The 19,973-nt window shown below is 35.8% G+C and overlaps 1 protein-coding gene across 4 annotated transcripts in view; it reads left to right on the top strand.

The window, feature by feature from the left end:
• LOC144975973 (uncharacterized) overlaps nucleotides 1–19,973 on the top strand; it is a 77,700-nt gene that overhangs the window by 42,206 nt on the left and 15,521 nt on the right. For 3 of the 4 annotated variants that reach the window (XM_078920212.1, XM_078920213.1, XM_078920216.1), the window contains exon 17: nucleotides 664–1,051. In XM_078920212.1, the coding sequence (XP_078776338.1) occupies nucleotides 664–831 (168 nt within the window). In that variant the 3' untranslated portion in view covers nucleotides 832–1,051. Of the gene's footprint in view, nucleotides 1–663; nucleotides 1,052–19,973 lie in introns of those variants that run through there. The other variant, XM_078920215.1, reaches the window with a different exon arrangement.

Raw genomic sequence — 19,973 nt, 5'->3', positions numbered from 1 at the left:
ACAACCAAAGGGACGGGATTTGGTCTCAAAGTTCTTTCTGACCCATCAGTTCAGCAGTGAGTGGTTAGCTGGGTCTCTTAGATCAAGCTGAAATTACTTTGCAATAGACTAAAATTCTAACTAGAAAGCAAGCAATTTTTGCTGACCATACAAAAATTGGGATAAAATCAGGCTGCATTGGTCATATGACTTTAAAGGGGTTAGTTCCATACCATACCCAATTCCAGTTTGGACTCAAATCAAGACAGCATTGAATTAGCGTGTTGTTTGTGTGTGTGTGCATGTGTGTTTTTCCCCCAATTACTTGGCAATTTCAACTTTTGTATCCCTTAGAGAACAAATATCATCTCATCCAACAATTTGACTCTCTAGATCAGTGGCGTATTCACTGTCGTCAATGGAGCAGAACTGGACTTGGGTTAGAGCTAACCCATTCAATTTTTTTCTATGGACATTAATATTTGAAATTCAACGATACTCATCAATTTTAACATCATCTAATCTGTAAATCTCATTATTTTGCCTGTAGCACTTGAACCGCATAATCACAATTACTTTTCATTGGTCATGATTTATTCCTTTTTCCTCTAATATCTATAATCAATTGTAGATTTTCTAAGATTTGATTTTTATTAAAATATTTTTTTCTTGGTCTATTCATAGCAAGATCAAAACAATGCAGCTGCAAGACCAGCAGTGCAATTTGATGAGTCGAATGCTGATCAGTATCCAAGCCTTAACGTTCATGAATGTCCAAAGTGTGGTCAAATTCTGCCTGATACAGACTCTCTCCAATTACATGTTTCGGATTGCTTGGACCGACAACAATAGAATTGATATCGTCTGTTAACAGTTGAAAGCGAAGATTATATAGTAAAGGTTTGAAATAATTTTTTTTTGTTGCAATTTTGAAAACTGCATTGTTGAGTTTCATATGTTATGTTTGATTTTTTTCCTTTTGTTGTTTTATTAAGTTTTCTCAGAAGTTTGTTTCTCACAGATACATTAATGATAAGTAATTTCATTCAAATAAAACAAAATTAAGTTTAAATGCTGAGGACCTCCCTTTCTGTCATTTTTACTTTTCAATCTTTCCAATAAATGTCGATTTTTACGTCATCCAGCTCGTGATAGATAATTAATGATGAGCCAAATAATGCAGAAAAGATTTGTTGTAAATCATCCTATAGACACAGTTACAATTTATAGAGACGTGTGCATGCTATTTCAAAAGCTTGAATGTTTGTTTTGATATATCATCAATGAGCAACATTTTTTGGCATGATAAGTACCTATTGTGGCATACTTTATTGTCAATATGAATTCAGCCATCGTCACAAAACTAATGCAGACATGCTCTTGATATAGATTAAATTGATGAATGAATAATTGACACATGAAAATGTCCAAAACCTATGTGCTAAACATAATATATTGAAGGTAGCATTAAATCGGGATACTGATAACAGTGGATTTGATGATGATGATTTGGATGAAATGAATGTCGATGATGATGATGATGGCGATGTGGATGGTCATGTTGCTTACAATAATAGCATACCCAGTGGATGGGGATGCTTCAAAAGCATCACCCTCCTCATCATTATCTTCTTCACTAATGGCGTCAGCATCTGAACTAATCTCAAACTGGTCTCTGGGCTCATACTCTTCATCACTAAAGTCGTCGTCATCACTTCCGCATGGGATGCTGTCATCATCATCCTCGAATACCATTGATCGTACGGCAGCAGAATCAAAGCACCTATGTTGTCTGAAAAGATGTAGAGAGACATGAAATATATATAGTAAATATTATTGATTTTAGACAATCGGGAGAATCCTCCTGTCCTTAAATAAGCATTAATTTGACTGAGACGTTTATTTCACATATTTTATTCAATCGCTTTTATGCATCATTGTAAAGATGAGTTTAAAAAAAACATACATTTATAACAGTATATCTTTGATAAGTAATGCATCTACAACATTTCTGTTATTCATATTGTCCATTTTGTAAAGCGCTTTGAGTACAATTTGGATATTGCGCTATATAAAAGCTCAAGTTAAAAAAAAAAAATTGAGTGGACCTGTCTATTTATAACACAACCCATAGTCATAACGTCCATTTGAATGGACATGTCTGTTTATAGTAACATTTCCTGTATTCACGATGTCCATTCAAATGTACAGTGATGTTTTTTAGTGTTATCTAAATGAATTCAATATATATTATCATTCACCATTATCGTCAATAATAACTTCATAACAATAGCAAAGAGTTAACTGCAACATAGTGTTGAAATACAACTATTGGGTACTTAAAGAAGGGTTTTATAAAAATGAATGAATTAAAAAACGGAGCTTTTATATAGCGCAATATCCACTAAACGTGCTCAAAGCGCTTTACAAAGGGTCCCTGACCAACAACACGCAACATGTGGAACGAGACATGATGCCTGTTAAGCGATAATACAATTTGTTCCCTGATAGAGACAACGCTGTTTACAGCCAGGTACTCATTTTACACCTGATTACGGTAAGAGAATGAGTAAAGAGTCTTTTCCAGGGACTCAGCTATGTGCAGAGTGAGGCTCGAACCCAGGACTTTCCGACCCGAAAGCGAGTGTCATACCACAAGACCACATAGCCGCACAGGGTTTAATTATCTTACCTATTACACTGCTGTTTATTTCTTCATAAAATCGGATCACTTAGTTATACTGCTGGAACCCAGCAAGTGACTGACAACAGCAGCTGCATGCTGTAAAATTGGCTACCTGGATGGGGATTCCCCTTTTTGAGGGTTAAGACGCAAAGTATTGCATTTTCGTGATGTAATATAACACCATATCTAGATGACCACGTACATTACAATAATATTAACTTATTGAACAGACAGTACTACTTTCACTTGTTAGTTGGTTCTTTTTTCGTTTTATTGTGATTATTCTGATAGGTTTTATAAGCAATTTAAAATCCCTACTATTTTAAAATATTTTTGTTGTTGTGCGGACAATAAAAAATTCAAATCTTTAAAATCAGACGTTGGATTCCGAAACTAATTAATGCTTTGTCCAGTCTTAATATTATTACACAAAGTAAAACATTCATTTTCTGATTCAACACATTTTAACTACGTTTTTAATGGTCATAAATGTAATGGGCTGGACATAAGGTATGTTCTATTCATTTGTATTTTTTATTGTATTTAAAAGATATGGAGATAAGTGGATTAAACAATTTAACACACTCATAAAGAACATATAAAGCAATATATTGTGTGTGTAGGTTTTACTTCACTATTACAAATAGAAACAAAACCACCATCATTACACCAAATAACAACACCATCACAGTGGCATAGTAGATAATACAAGCAATGAATATGGTAGAAAAAGGCATTCCTCTCTCTCTCTCTCTCTCCCTCTCTCTCTCTCTCTCTCTCTCTCCTCTCTCTCTCTCTCTCTCTCTCTCTTCTTTATTTTTTCTTCTCTCTCTCACACACACACATACATACACACATGCATACATACACACATACATCCGACATATACACACATACAAACGTAAAAGACAGGCTAAGAGAAATGCATCACATTCACACTACACCTAATTCATATCACTGACAACAACGATATAACATCAACAGTTAGTACAGATAGTATTCCACAAAGGCAAGTTTGACTGGAAAATAAGAGGGGGAGTGGGGTAGTACTCAAACATAGCCAAGATAGAGAAAATAATAGTGGCACCTCCTAGGAATTAACACAATTCAGACATTATTCTCAATATAATGTACAAGTAGTGCAGTTGGTGAATAAAACCTTTCCCACACCAATCAACAGAGACATGAATGAAACAAACCCATTCATTTCATATTTCTTAAATCAGTAACAGATGTGTCTTTAAGAACTATTATTGTAGGGCTACTTGCAGAGAGAGAGAGAGAGAGGAGAGAGAGAGAGAAGTTTGTGTATATATATATATATATATATATATATATATATATATATATATATATATATATATATATATATATATATATATATATATATATATATATATATATATATTATATATACACGTTCCTGTACTACAATGAGTATGACTTCTTCACTCCTTTACCATATTCGTGGGAACTTTTAATGATAAAACTATAGAATTGGTGTAGTAAAGTGTTCCATGGTCAGTGGGGAGTCCAGGAAATGATTACGACATTGTTTACATTGTGTAACTGGTCCAAATTCATCACCCACGATAGCCTAGACATCTCATAGACTGCTAGATATTCCCAGTGAAATTTGATACCCCACCCCTACACTTGTTACATATTTGTTGAACTGAATTAACATTAGTGCAACAGAAAGTAGACGGTTTGTACTATGTACTTGTGTGAATAATAATAAACTGCAACGTCTGATTGTTGTTGTAGGGATTCCAGAAACATTTGATTTAAATGATAAATGTAGTGAAAATGTGAGTCTACTTTGCTGTCTTCCTGAGAAAGAAATATACTGATGATATCTATGATATTTAGTCCACTGTGTGAGGGGGATTTCAATCTATAACATGAGTGATATAGATTTACATATAAGATAATTGTGGCTTGGCTATGCTATTATTTATCAGACCAATTAGACTGCTCGCTTCACTGACTGCAGGCACGTGCCATGCCAGAGCGCAGGTAAAGAGAAGGAGAGTAGTGACCTCTTGACCCAGCATCTCAACCAAGTGATCCGCTGGTAAACCACTGTGATTAGCACATGGGGTTGCCATCTTTCTTGAGTTATGCGGTTGAGGCAAATAAAAATTCGAACTTCCTTGGTGTAACTTAAAAATATAAATCTTTATGAAACGAAACAAAGCAAATTAGACTGAGTTTTAATATGCAAAGCTTTAGAATTGTACAGTGGGCAGGAGGCTATGCATCAAAGGGTTATCATTGTCCACTCTTTTCATGAGTCATTTTCAATATAACAAAATATTTCAATACAAAATCTGCCTCGACATCTATAGTTCAAGACATGGATTCTGTTGGGAGGGGCTTCAAATTTTCAAATATTTAGTGTACACTTTTTAAAAGTGACTGCTTTCAATTTTGGTACCCACTGATGCAGAGGTTATTTTTTTAAAAAATAATTCAACATCGATTTTGCCACAATAGATATGTTTTAATGTAAATTTTAAGATATAAACTTTTTTTTTTTAATCTCAGATAGTCCTAAAGGTAGAGGTTTTCTGAAAGAATTCTTTTAGGTTTTTAAAAAGAATTGTTGAGGTCCTTGTTTCCCAATTTAAAACCGTCTTAAATCGTTATATTACTGAAACGGTTTGTGCAAAACTGTTTTTTTTAAATGTTGACATTGTTACGTATGTATATTTTGAAAATCAAATTTATAAATAAATATTAAAATTTGTCTAATTCATTGTTTTCAATAGATTTTGTGTCCTCTATGTATATAAGTTTAGAGAGCTCTTTTTTTTTTTTTTTTTACTTTGTGAAATATCATGTTGTTATTTTTTTAAAAAGATAATAAAACGAGTCCATGTGATCCTCGTGATGTGCAAGACAAAACAATTAACTTGTGTGACACATTCCCTTATATTATGCATAACTTGCCAGGATGAGCCAATTGGTGAGAAACTAATTTGAAATTAAAATCAGATATTACGAAGTTTATATTTTTATTCCACTAGAAGGAACTAGTCCTCCATTGTCTTCAGTAAACATTTAAATTACAGGCATGTCTACTGTCCTGGAATTTCAGGATTTGTCCTGGAAATTAAAAAAAAATATAATTGGCTGTCCTGGAAAATAAGGAAGTTTCCTTTTTGTCCCAGAAGTTTAAATAAAAATGAGAGAGAGATTCATAAACTCATAACCTGAATAAGAAATCAAGTCATAAAACGAGATGACGATCGAGGGTAAAAAAAAAAAGGTGCGGCTATGGTCTTGTGGTATGACACTCGCTTTAGGATCAGAATGTCCTGAGTCCGAGCCTCGTTCGGCACATAGTTGAGTCCTTGGAAAAGACTCTTACTCACATTCTCTCTCACTGTACTCAGGTGTAAAATGAGTACCTGGCCATCAACAGCGTTCTTTCTGTCCGAAAAATTGTAATATCACCCAACAGGCATCAGTTCTGGTTCTACATGTTACATCTTATTGTTGGTCAGGGGGCCTTTGTAAAGCACTTTGAGCACATTTAGCTGATATTGTGCTATAGAAAAGCTCAAGAAAGAAAGAAATAAAAAGTTGATTACCGTTAGGTGTATTCAATAGCTCATCCAATGGAATCATTTGTTTTCTTGAGAGAGAGAGAGAGAGAGAGAGAGAGAGAGAGAGAGAGAGAGAGAGAGAGAGAGAGAGAGAGAGAGAGAGAGAGAGAGAGAGAGAGAGAGATTCGTAAACTTATAGCCTGTGACTGGTCCAAAATAAAAGAAGAAAGAAATCAAGTCATAAAACAAGACAACGATCAAGGAAAACAAAATTGATTACTGTTAGGTGTATTCTATAGCTCAACCAATGAATCATTTGTGTCCTTGAGCACAACTAACAACGACTCAATTTTCGTTTTTTTCTTTTAAAACCTGTGATCACCATCATGTAATGTGACATAATTTTTTTGGTTAGTCTCAGGCATCTTAAGATTACGACGTACGAATATGGTTAAACTAAGAGTAATTGTCTCAATACTGAGGCAAAGCTTATTTTGCTTAATTATGCCTTTTAAAAATTTTGGCTTCAATCTCTCAACACTCTTACTGTAAGTTTTGATCATTAAAAATGCAGAAGTAAAACAACTATCCCTTAGCTTTATGCTCAGACAAGCTACTTGATTTGTAAGTACTAACAACATTTTTTTAAAAGCATATTAGATTGATACATATAACAGAATGTTTGACATGTCATACCATTATCAATTTCTGCTGAGGTCACCGATCGTTAAAATAATTTTTCAGACAATTTTGGAAAAGACGATTTACAGGCCTGAGGAAAAAAAGCAAACATTAATAATACGTCAAAAGACTAGTGACATATTTAGCCTATTTGGATAGGGAGACCACAATCATGGATTCTTTAGCCAAACTAACCAGTTTTTTTCTAGATATTAGATATTCGTATCTAAACGTAATGGCAAGGGGTATAGGTGGGTGAGAGGGATGAATTCAAGGAGTGTTTATGTGTGCTTGTTTGCGTGTTGGTGGGGTTGATCATAAATAGTGACGAGAGCCGACCCTCCAAAGACAGCACACCTCACACGAGACAAAAGAAAGTGAACACAACAATTTAGAGTAGCAGAAACAGCTTCCATAAGCCACACGTCACAGCCGTAACGAAAAACAGTGTGCCTCGATTTGTAGCATTACCCGTTTGCTTTGTTTTTTGTTTTGATGTGTTTCTTGTTTGTTTTTTTTTTTAATTTTTTTTTTTTTTTTGGGGGGGGGGGGGGGGGGGGGGGAGCTATCAATGTGGACGAGTACAGAGAGAAAATTATTGAATTTGTGCAAGACCCTAAATTGTAGTGTTCACGTTAGTGTGTTGCGTGCCTTTTGTCGTTTTTGGGGGGTCGGCCTTCTTAGAGCTTATATTAGAGAATTTGTCATGATGATGATGATGAATAAGACGAAATTGATGAGAGATATCTGGGACGAATTCCCAGAAGCTTATGCCGTAGAATGGACGATGCCCTTACCCTCAATTATCCCCTCTAAACCTGATAAATATGGGATACATTTTTTTTAATGCGTGACTCGGACAACGTGGTGAACTCAATTTGGGGTGGGAGGTCCCCAGAAACCAGTGTTGTACGGTACAGTACCATTCTTGTTGGATACAAATCCAACCACAAAAAAGAAACAACAAAACAAAATATGTACTCCTTAAGCACAAAGCACTATGACGCCTCTTGTGATATAAAGGAAAGAAAGCCAGAAGGTGTGTGGTCACACCATGTCACAAAGGTAGGGGTCAACGTGATTGACAAGATGTGTAATTCCTTGACAAACCCCCCCCCCCCCCCCCCAATACAACCAACAAATACAAACAAGCAAAAAATAACTAACTGAACAGATGGCATGCTCCTTTAAAAAAAACAACAATATTTTGGATCTTCTGTCTTTCACGCCATTGGTGGTATGGCGCCTCATGAACCCACAACACCTATCAAAGTGGGACTTGGATACCAACGGGATAGTGGGACTAACAAAAACATCCCCGTTGTAGACATGCATATGGTATTTTAAGAATAGCAATACTGAAAGAAAGAATTTTTTTTTAAAGTGAAAAGAATACATTTCGAGCTGTAACACTTAGAAAATAGGTCAGGCCCATTTTGATGAACGAGGACTAGAATTAATACTTTACTAGTCTAGTAAATGACTAGCTAGTTTTAAGCCCAAGCAAAGCAAGCGTCTAAAAAAATCGGATTCCATGAACGCTTTCTAGTCTCGCTTGCTTAGAAGTGGGCGTTGTAGGGACGGTGACAAATTCAGCTATTTTGTGCGGGTAACATCACCTCTCTGCTCCACGAAAGCAGGAAAGATACACATGATTTCATACTAACAATGCAAAAGATTTCCAAAGAGGAAATTAGCAACACACACTGTTGACTGTTATAAACTGCAATGATGTCCATCGTCGACTGTCAATTCTTTATTTAGGACAATGGCAGTTTCATTGAGCCAACGACTACCGAGATTGAAACTCAAAGAAATTGAAAAATAAAATATACACAAAAAAGAAAGTGTGGTCGGATTATTCACATTATTTCAGTCAATTTCATTGTCAACAGAATAACTTTTGTCTCCACTTTACTTTCTAATCATTTATTTTTTTTGTTCTTTGACACAAAACCTTCGATTTCGGAGTCTCTTATTCACTCTCAACTCCGAGCCGATGGATTCAGTTTTGTTGTTGTTTTTACTCACAAAAATGTGTACTTTGGACGATTTGTACTTCTCTTATAGTTTTTTAAAGCCAGTGTCAATGGCAACAGGACAATTGTTGCCTCTGTCATTCGTAACCAACGTATTTTCCTTCCGAATCGAAGTGCACTCAGTCTAAAAATAGCTGCTATCTTGTTGATGCTATGACGTTTCCCAGTAACTAGTCTCAGATTAAATCATGAAGTCTTGCCTCGGCAAATGACTAAAACTTGGCCAAACTTTGACCGAAGCTGCCGTGATTTTAGTCCCGGACTTGCTTAGTGCTGACTGCTCACATGAAATCCAATTTTTGCAAGACATTGACTAAAGTGAGAGACTAAGCACTAGTCCGTGTTCACGAAAACGGCCCCAGATGTGGTGAATGTGATTTCCATCTCTTTAAGCCCCCCCCCCCCCCCCCAATCACCACCTCTTCACTTCAGAACAAAAGGCGAATTGGATCAATGCACCGGTTAAATTCTAACACTCTCCTTTCCTCTCCTTTCCACTCATTCCAACCTCCCACTGACAGCCACTTCTAACGACACTTCAACGCTCAAGTAGTACACGGCTCATCATCATCTCATTACTCATTGGGCATAGCTAATCAGTCATGAGTCGCACACCCCTCACTCTTCGCGAACACATTGGCTTAAGCATATCAACATGTTGATTTGTCAGTCATATCGCCTCTCACCTACACTAGTCATTTGTTGAGTCGCCACAAATTAGTTACACAAATTATATAGAAAAACGTTGATAGTACACACAATAACTGCAACTCTCATTCCATCTCCGGCCCCTGGGTGTTCAATGTGTGCTTTCCTCTTTTTTTCTTGACTGCGTAGTTTTTTCTGAATTTCGTATTAAGCTCTGCAACTCACACTCGCGTTGTAATCGTATTCCAAGAAAAATTACATCTTTTTAATCACTCATGATTTATATGAATTAGATAGGTCGTAGAACGGGGATTATTAAATTTCCCGTTGTACCCGCGCTCTCGTTGCAACCGAAGCCGTTGTGTACAAGCTGTACTGTATCATCTAAGGCGCTGTGGAAAAGGAGTTAGCCAGACCACAGATAGAAAGCCGGAGAGCTGAGACAAACCTCTCAAATACCCGAGGCAAACAATAAACACAACTCTCAGAGATGAGAGAGAACCATAGGAGCCATCAGCTTCATCCCCTAAAACTAAAAGTGGACAGGGCAGATGCCACATATGCTTGCAAACAACAACAACCCCCCCCCCCCCCCACCCCAAAAGACTGCAAAACGACTACAAAGTGCGTATCATGCAAAAAGTGATCGTGTGATAGACACTCCACAAAGCAGGTCGTGTGCACCATGTGCTAAAAATTAGACCTTCAGTGATAATGATTATCACGCAGGTCTAATTTTTGCAATAACAATAGGTTCCACCGCCACCATCATCATCAGAAGCACATCACAATCAATATCAATACCACCACGCCATCATCACAACACGACACCATACCACTTCATCTTCATCAACACTACACCACCATCATCTTCATCAACACCACACAGCCATTAACACAATACCATCATCAGCTTTATCAACATATCTCCCCCCCCCCTCCTCATCATCATCATCATCATCATCATCATTATTATGATCTATTTTTCATAAACCCGCAACTGGGGTGCCTTTGCCTCTTGGATGACTTTGCCTATTGAACACGTTGAAAATGACAATTTATCTCACCAGGCAAAGTCATTCCAGTTGACATTACTCCCACAGGTGAGCACAATGGGTTTTTTTTTTTAATCCCCTTATTCGTCCCATAGGGGAAATTTCTCTCTAGGGTCTACTCCAAGGGAAGACTGGACTAACCCAGTCGCCAGCCGCAAACTGAGCTAGGGCGAGGTGACTTGCTCAAGTGATGGGAGATCGAACCCGGTACCTTTCGGGTACGAAGCAAAGACCGTACCGTTGATCAACGCTGCAACCCCCCCCCCCCCCCCCACCCATCCATTTGTCAGGACTCAAATATTGAAGGAACGATGTTGACATCACTCAGCTCTTTGCTATTATTTTTGGACAGCCTGTTTGTTTCTCACTAAATTATATCAATCAGACTATAAACATAAATAGTACATCCGATACTAATTACGTTGTCGCTATAAGACAGCACCATCCTTTCGTGTTGTGTTGACTCCTCTTGGTTACTGCTGGTATTATTATAGTGTTGCTGCTTGCGATGTGTAATTGATGTGCTGTCTAGAGTGTCTTTAATTATACAGTGTATTTTAGTATCTTTGAATTGTTTTTAGATCACATTTGGCTTTAGACTTGGAAATAGACAATCAAGAGCATGCACAATTGGCTAGATGTATGGGCAGAAGAATTAGCAGTGGAAAGAATAATTAGAAAAAAAATAGCCAGTGGTGCTCTGCAATTAAGTGTACAAATGATAGATATCGCAGACCCGATTTATCCTTCTTTAGCTTTCCAATAGATGAGGAGAGATGTCGAATATGGGCTGTTAATACTCGCAGGCAAGACCTTTTGGGGAAGGCTTAGCACCACACCACTAATCACCAATCTGGTGAAAGATATGAACATGGCTGAGGCATTACAGCTCGAAAGTGTTATTGCCCACATCAGTGGGTACTAGCCTTAAAAGTATAATCTTTGGAGTGCGATGAATGCAAAACTAATCTGACAACAGTTTCTTCTACAGACACCATTCAACTTACATTCTCGTAATGTAAACAGTATATCGTGTCTTGATCGAGTCTGTGAGTAGACCTGTAAATTCTCAGTCAATTAACTGAAATCAGTCAATTCGTCAAATTCAAATATTTTTTAAAAGGAAAGAAAGAATTCATGAATCGTAGTCGAATGACCTTAAAGTAATTAGGAATTTTCCACAGCGCTCCGCATAGCTCAAGGGCCGTTTATATTAACGATAGATATATTGCCAAAGCTAAGCGACGCTTATTAGAATTGCCGTGTCTGAACACATCCCAGTGTATTTTTACACAGCGTTCGTGAAATTATTTTTTCACTTTCCAAACCTGTCGTGATCCCAATGGTAGTCAATTTTAACTGAGTCGCTGAGCGATAAATTTCACTGTTTCGTCTAAGCTAAAATTGACCACATTTGCCTGGAGGGAAGTAAAAGTATGAAAAAAGCAAAATGCGAAATCCGGAAGTGCGTTATATAGACACCTTCAAATCGAAAGTTAGGGATTGCTACAGTACATCTCGATTGCCTCACATTGTAAACAAATTGGTTTCTAGTTTCTTCGCTGATTGGTTACCTAATTATAAGGAATAATGGTAAGTAGCCTAATTAACTCCCTCAAATTAGTTTTCTGCCTTTTTCTTTGCGCAAGCGAGCTTGCTGTTTACTATTCATTTCGATTCTGTGGATTTTTTCGCTAGGATGAATTACGAAGAGTTTCGGTCAATTTTTATAGAGCTCATTTACAGGTCTACTGTAGGTTAAAATGAATCTATTTCACACGATTATTTCCAAAAACACTTGAAAAATAACTGTAAACCAATCACTTATCACATTATTATTAGAGCGTCAAAATTCAAAACAGCTAAGAAGCCCATCCTGCCACTACAAGACTGCTGAACTTATTGTAAACTTTTTTTTGGTGACAATCAGAATACACCACCAGCGCACACTCATGGATGAAAGATAAAGTGTGTGTCCATCCAAACAAACCAGGAAAGATAGAAAGCAGGAAAAGCTTCTACACCAATGAAACTAGACACACTAGTTTTGGAGGTGAGCAGGCCATAAACCAGGTGTAAAATGTATGTTATTTAAGTTGTACCTAAATTATACTACACTCCAGCACGGTTTCCTCGAACTCAGTCGAATGTCCAGAATTGTTTCCTTATTATTCTTTGTTTTCATTCCATTCCTTACTCGAACTAATGTTTACCTCGAACACGGTTTCCTCGAACTAATTTCACCCAACCTACGTAAGAAAAATTAATTAATTAATTACTTGAATGTTTTTTATCCTCCCGGTGATTTCGACCACTGATGACTTACTGTTACACTGACAGTTACTTATATTATCTGTGTAACTGTCTACATTGCACGTGTGTGTATGCAGTGTTTTTTATCCTCCCGGTGATTTCGACCACTGATGACTTACTGTTACACTGACAGTTACTTATATTATCTGTGTAACTGTCTACATTGCACGTGTGTGTATGCAGTATGATACACACACTCCATTGCTGTTTTGTATAAAAGGCACCTCTTTTGCTTTTCTTACCACTTCGCCATTAGTTCCAATCCCAATGCCACGCGCCATGATCATGGCTGGTTGCCACGGTAAATGAATGTTGTGATACAGTAACCCCCCCCCCCCCCCACACACACACACACACACAAACACCAACCCCTTGTAACATAACAATAAAGTTCTCTTTATTCACCCTTAAGCAGAAATTTGTCATAGGGTCTATCCCAAGGGCAGACTGGAATAACCCAGATATCAGCCGCAGCACAGCGGCACAAATTGAGCTACGGAGAGGTGGCTTGCTGAAGGCCACATAACGCGGTGGATATTCAAACTAGGTATCTTTCGGATACGAGGCAAAGATTATACCGCTGAGACACATTGCCTCCCCCTTCCTCCCCATCAAATGCAGTGGCATTGTATAGTTTCCTCGAACGTTTTACCTTGTCCCGAGGAGTTCGAGATAACCATGGTGGGGCAAAGGTGTATATTTATATCTCTTTGTTCTATCAACAAATCTTCACATACTAACAGCAACAATGAAAGCAATAACAATATTTAGGTCTTCTTACTACGTCAACAAGTGCAACTATTCAACTTCAATCTGGATCGGACTGCTTAATCTACCTGTTTTCTTCTTACGATCAGGCATGATAAGAAGGTCTCCTCAGACTTACAGCATCAACAGTAACAATAGTAACAACATACTCACCATCATCACCATCATCATCATCATCATCATCAACAACAACGACAATTTGCAACAATTCAACTCTAATCGGAATCGAACTGTTTATCTATCGGTTTCTTCTTATTACGATCATTTGAAAAAAGGTCTCCTTAGATTTACAACATCACCAACAATAAGAACAACAAAAATATCACCAGCAGCAGCAGCAACAGCAACAGCAAAAACAACGACGACGACAACGACACATTGCAACAATTCAACTCTTATCTGGATCGAACTGTTTGTCTATTGGTATTCTTCTTATTAAGACTCAAATCATGAGAATCAACACATTAATAAATAAAGATCCAGTGTTTAATAATAGAAAGCCTCTAGACGATATTCAAGAATTTACGTACTAAGGAAGTTAACTGACAATGACAACAGGTGATGACTGCAATGCAGAGATCAAAACTAAATCAGGCAAACCTGACATTTGCTTCCCCCAAACAAATTTGGAGAGCAACGGGATTGTATTCCAACATTAAAATTAATATTTTTAAAGGTAATGTCTTGAGTGTTTTTATCTATGGATCAGAATGTTGGAAGAACACAGAGAGTATCATCCAATAATTTGAAGTGTTCCAAAACAAATGTTTGCGACGAACCTTCAAATGAGGACCTGAGAGTGAGAGCTGAAGTGGAGTATGGAGTCTCATTAAAAGGAGAAGATGGTAATGGTTTGGGTTTGTAGGAAGGCCCTACGAGGATACCCCAAGGAAAGAGGAGACTTGGAGACGTACCGTGGAGAGGGACCTAAAGCAGAGCGGTCTGTCCCTCGAGATGGTCCCAAGAATAGCTGCTGACAGGACCAGGTGGAGACCCTTGCATCGCCTCATGTGCTAGCAGTCCCTCGAGAGGATTGAGTGAGTGATTCTTCTTATTACGATCATTTGAAAAAAAAAGGTCTCCTTAGACTTACACCATAATCAACAACAATAATAATAATAATAATAATAATAATAATAATAATAATAATATCATCATCAAGAACAACGACGACGAGGATGCGAAGCCTAAACTATTCTACTGTTAATGTTACTTCCTACAATGTAAACAATCGCTTGCTCGTGGTGCTTGAGACGCGAGAAGCGGTGGGCCCTGGCAAACAAAGCCAGAGAGGAAGTGAACTATCTTATAGCGATAGCGTAGGACGTCTTGGGCATGGAGGAAATAAACTACCGGAGAGAGCACTCAGTCTGCTCGTCGTTCAGCCAGCGATAAGTTATACACTATCATGAACTAATTGATGAAAATACGAAGCTAATTAAAAACAAAATAAACATCAAATTTAATAAAATATTCATAAAATATACAGCAGTTACAAGCAATGCTATAAAGCTCGGGCATGAAAGTAGAATAGGGTTGTAATAATGGATTTGTAATGTAAATATGTCGAATTTTGAAAATAGATTGGGTAGGCTTGCACATAGCCAACACATGTTGATAAAAAGTAAAAATAAAGCATGGTATTTGAATGTATAAATAAATAATAAATAATGTGGATATAGCACCATGTAAACATATATAAATAAATAGATTTTAAGTCAAATGTTATGATATAAAAATCATCCTAAAGTTTCGTATTGCTGATGGTAAAAATAAATAACATTATCTTTGACTTTTGGTTTTCATGTGTCTGTTATTCCTGTGGTTTATTGTCATTTCGTTGGATTCGTCTCTTTGAATTTTGTTAATCTTATCATTAGCAATATCATTGTGAAAATCTTCAAAACTGTCCCATCCATCATTTCCTAACATTCGATTAGCATGCTTATTATTCTATTTGTTTTTATTTCTTTTGATTTTTTACAATTTCCACCCAAGCAACTACATAGAAACAAAATACACTTACAATACAAAATTTATAAACAATTGTACAATTGCTTTGTCAATAATTATGGAGTATAGTCTCCTCGGCATAAATAATCTTGTCTTCATCTTATTAAGTACTTTGCATAAATGAGTTGTCCAGTCTAATCTTTCATTGACAATTATACCGAGGTATTTATACTCCTCTACCCTCTCTACATTTTCGTATTTTATAATTATATTTTCATATATGTTACCATCTTTCCTAAAATCAAATATCATTTCCTTAGTTTTCTTTACTTTAAGTTCTAGATAGTTATTATCACAACATTCAACAAATCTTTCAATTTCGTTATAATAATTCAATACATCATCTCCGGTTTTTATCAGGACTGAATGGCGGTATCGTCAGCATATTGTAAAATTTTTACATTACTTGGCCGTTTATGCAGTCATTTGTGTATTTAACGAAAAGGGTTGGATCAAGAACAGTCCCCTGGGGTGCTCCTGTGTTTGTGACAAGGGTAGAGGATTCAACTTTGTTATTCTCATCATCAAGAATTCTAGCTGGGTGGGGATCCCGACCTCCCATAGTGGGCAGGGAGGTACATGCTGTGTCTTCTATCCCCCCATACCCGTTTCCCAATTGTTTCCTGTCATTGTCTTGGAATGAGATTACTTAGTTTTGTCCTGATCCTTGCCGGAGCTCCTTGGCTGGGAGGGAAACGGTCGAATGTATAGTTATAGTTTTGGGAGATGATATTTTTTCCCTTGTAAATCATCTCTCTGTTATGCATTGTATTATGTTGAGTTTACATATTATATTAAATGATTGGTAAACATTTGAGTGTATTCCTCTTAGATGGGACCTGTGCTTGTGTCTGGATGAGACTTTTAGGTGATCTCAAACTAAGTGCATTGGTGGTTTGCTCTTGGAATCTACATCTGATCCCTATTTGTTTCCAATTCCCCTATGTCTTACTTTTTCTTGGGTGCTTTTATTGTAATTCTATAACTTTTTACTATCCCATTTTCTTCCTTTTTACTGGCGCTGATATAACCTAAATGTGTTGCAAGCGCCGTAAAACCCTTAAAAACAAAACAAACATAAGAATTCTAGTATCCAGAGTGGAATCGGGGGACTCACTTCCATTGACAGTAGTTTAGGGATTAGTAGGTGAGACTGGATGGTGTTGAATGCACTCGAGAAATCTAAGAATACGTTTCCGACATACTCCTTTGGGGTGTCTAAGTTTCTATAGGTATAATGAGAAAACACTAATATAGCCTTGTCCACCATACGCCCTGATTTGTAAGCAAATTGTTTTTTGTCTAGATGTTGTGTGCTTTGTTGTAGAAATTTCTGAACGATAATCCTTTCTAGACATTTCATCGGGATGGATGTCAGCACTACAGAACGAAAATCATTAGTTTCTTTGGCTTTTTGATGTTTTGGGACAGGGATTATTTTTGAAGTTTTCCAAATTCTTGGAATATGCCCGTTTTTTAGGGACTAATTAAAAATGTGTGTAAAATTATAGGAGAGTTATTTTGCACATGATTTCAATAAATTTGATGAGATTTGATCAGGTCCGCTTGATTTATCCGCTTTAATAATTTTGAACAATTTATTGACGTTGGCTTTATTGCTCTGTTCCGCGATGTTTGTGTTGCTCAGTTTTGCTTGTTAATATCGTCTGTCAAATCGTGTTTGTCGAATCGAGTATAGAAGTTGTTAAGCTTATCAGCATATTCTTTTTCTGCACCCGTGTCTAAGTAATTTTATTTTATTTTTTTACCGTTCATTTCTGTGATTTTTTTGATATTGTTTCACATACTTTTCATGTGACTACCTTTCAGTTTTATAAAAGTTTGTTTGAACTTTTCCCCTTTCCTCTTGGTCACCAGTCTTGAACTATTTAAACTTTAATATTATTCTTGCGTATGGCTGCACTTAAAAATTCATTATAAATTACATATCACAATTTATTTATTTATTTTTGTAACAGAAACAAAGCATGACGAGGAAATATATAATAAATAGATAAGTATCAGTGTTTAATGATTCTTTTTATTGGAGTACGCTGGGATTTTTTTTGATTTAATACAAAGCAAAAATTGCAATACACTCGCTTCGGATTTTGTGTAAAATGTATATAAGTAGCTCATTTTCTTACAAATTATATGTACAGATTAATTGATGGTAAGCATAAAGCCATTGGTTATAATAATGATTTAATGAATGATAGAAATTAAGCAGAGATTGATGAATATCAAATCAGATCAGACAATGAAAAAGAGACACAACCTTTATATACTTTAATATGTTTATATCCATCAATTTCATTGTGGAAAAAAAAAGTAAAAAGAAATGGTTTCACATATTTACATTGTTTAAAAACAATCATTTACACTTGAAAAATATAATTACGTATGGCTGCACTTAAAAGTTCAATATATAATACATATCACAGTTTATTTATTTCTAACAGAAACAAAGCCTGCTGAGTAAATATATAATAAATGAGCACCAGTGGTTAATTATTGTTTTTATCGGAGTACGTTAAGAAATTTTGTGATTTATTACAAATCAAAAATTGCAATACATTCGCTTCAAATTTCAGTAAAATATATAGGAGTAGCTCATTTTCTTACAAATTATATGTACAGGTATAAGCATAATGCCATTGATTGAAATGATGGTTTAATGAATGATGGAAATTAAGCAGAGATTGATGACTATTTAATCAGATCAGACCAAAAAAAAAATTAAAAAAAAAATAAATAGACGCATTTCTATTCTTTAATATGTTTATATCCATCAATTTAAGTATGAAAAAAATAGAAAGAAATCATTTCACATGTTTACATTTTTTAAAAAGAATTATTTACACTTGAATATTATTATTGCGTATGGATGCATTTAAAAGTTCAATATATAATAAATGTCACAGTTTATTTGTAACAGAAACAAAGCATGCCGAGTAACTATAAAATAAATTAATATCAGTGTTTAATTATTGTTTGTATCGGAGTACGTTAGGAATTTTTGTGATTGAATACATAGAAAAAATGTCAATAAATTGGCTTCAAATTTTGTGTAAAATATATAAGATTAGCTCATTTTCTTAGGCTCCTTCCGCACTAGGACAAAACAGTCCCAGGACAAATTTGTCCTGTCCCACTGGAGAAAACTTCTTTTTAAAAGGGGTACCGCACTAGGACAGGACTGTCCCAGGACACACCTTGCGAACCGCTTGCGCGAATGCATAATAATAATAATAATAATAATAATAATATAATAATAATAATAATAATAATAATAATAATAAAATAATAATAATAATAATAATAATAATAATAATAATAATAATAATAATAATAATAATAATAATAATAATAATTAATAAATAATAATAATAATAATAATAATATATAAAATAATAATAATAATGGTGATAGTAATAATGTAAAATCATCTAATTAATAGATTCGTTATTTAACAGGTTGAATTATAAATTCATAATTATTTTTAAAAAAAGGCCTTTGTACAACTCAGAATTCACATTTTATGAATCAACATAAGATACGACATGACGATAATGATTTTAAAACTGTACAATGAGATTTGTTTACATACGATTTATATAATCATGAAATATTCTTATAGCAAGAGTAATATTATTGCTATTACTACTACTACTACTACTACTACTACTACTACTACTACTACTACTACTACTACTACTACTACTACTATACCACTACTACTACTACTATTACACTACTACTACTACTACTACTACTATACTACTATACTAGTAGTAGTAGTAGTAGTAGTAGTAGTAGTAGTAATGGATGAAATAGAGGTTGCATATTTCTGTGCTTGACTACGTAGAAAAAAAGACAAATGGAAAGAGAAAACAATATTGGGTGCATCCTTTAATGACCCAAAGATTGCTCAAGGGTCAAATCCATAGACTGTGGTGATTTCCGATCTTATCCTAAAATGTTTTTCTTGGAATCACCTCACTTTTCTAAGGTGCAAATGAGTAGCAGTTCGCTGATGCAAGTAATCTTTGACAGACTAGGGTCCTTTCAAGAGGATAATAGAGGGTCTGCATGGCTCGGCGGTACGGTCTTTGCTTCGTAAGCGAAAGGTACCAGGTTTGATCACTGCGCTGTGTGGCCTTGAGCAAGTCACCTGGTCCTAGCTTAATTTGCGGCGCTGCACTGCGACTGACGCCTGGGTTAATATAGTCTTCCC

This window comes from Berghia stephanieae, chromosome 6 (genome assembly GCF_034508935.2).
Source record: "Berghia stephanieae isolate SIO BIC M18660-M18661 chromosome 6, UCSD_Bste_1.3, whole genome shotgun sequence".
In the NCBI taxonomy this organism is placed as follows: Eukaryota; Metazoa; Mollusca; class Gastropoda; order Nudibranchia; family Aeolidiidae; genus Berghia; species Berghia stephanieae.
Note: the sequence above shows the minus strand (reverse complement) of the source record. Positions and strands in the feature narration are given on the sequence as shown.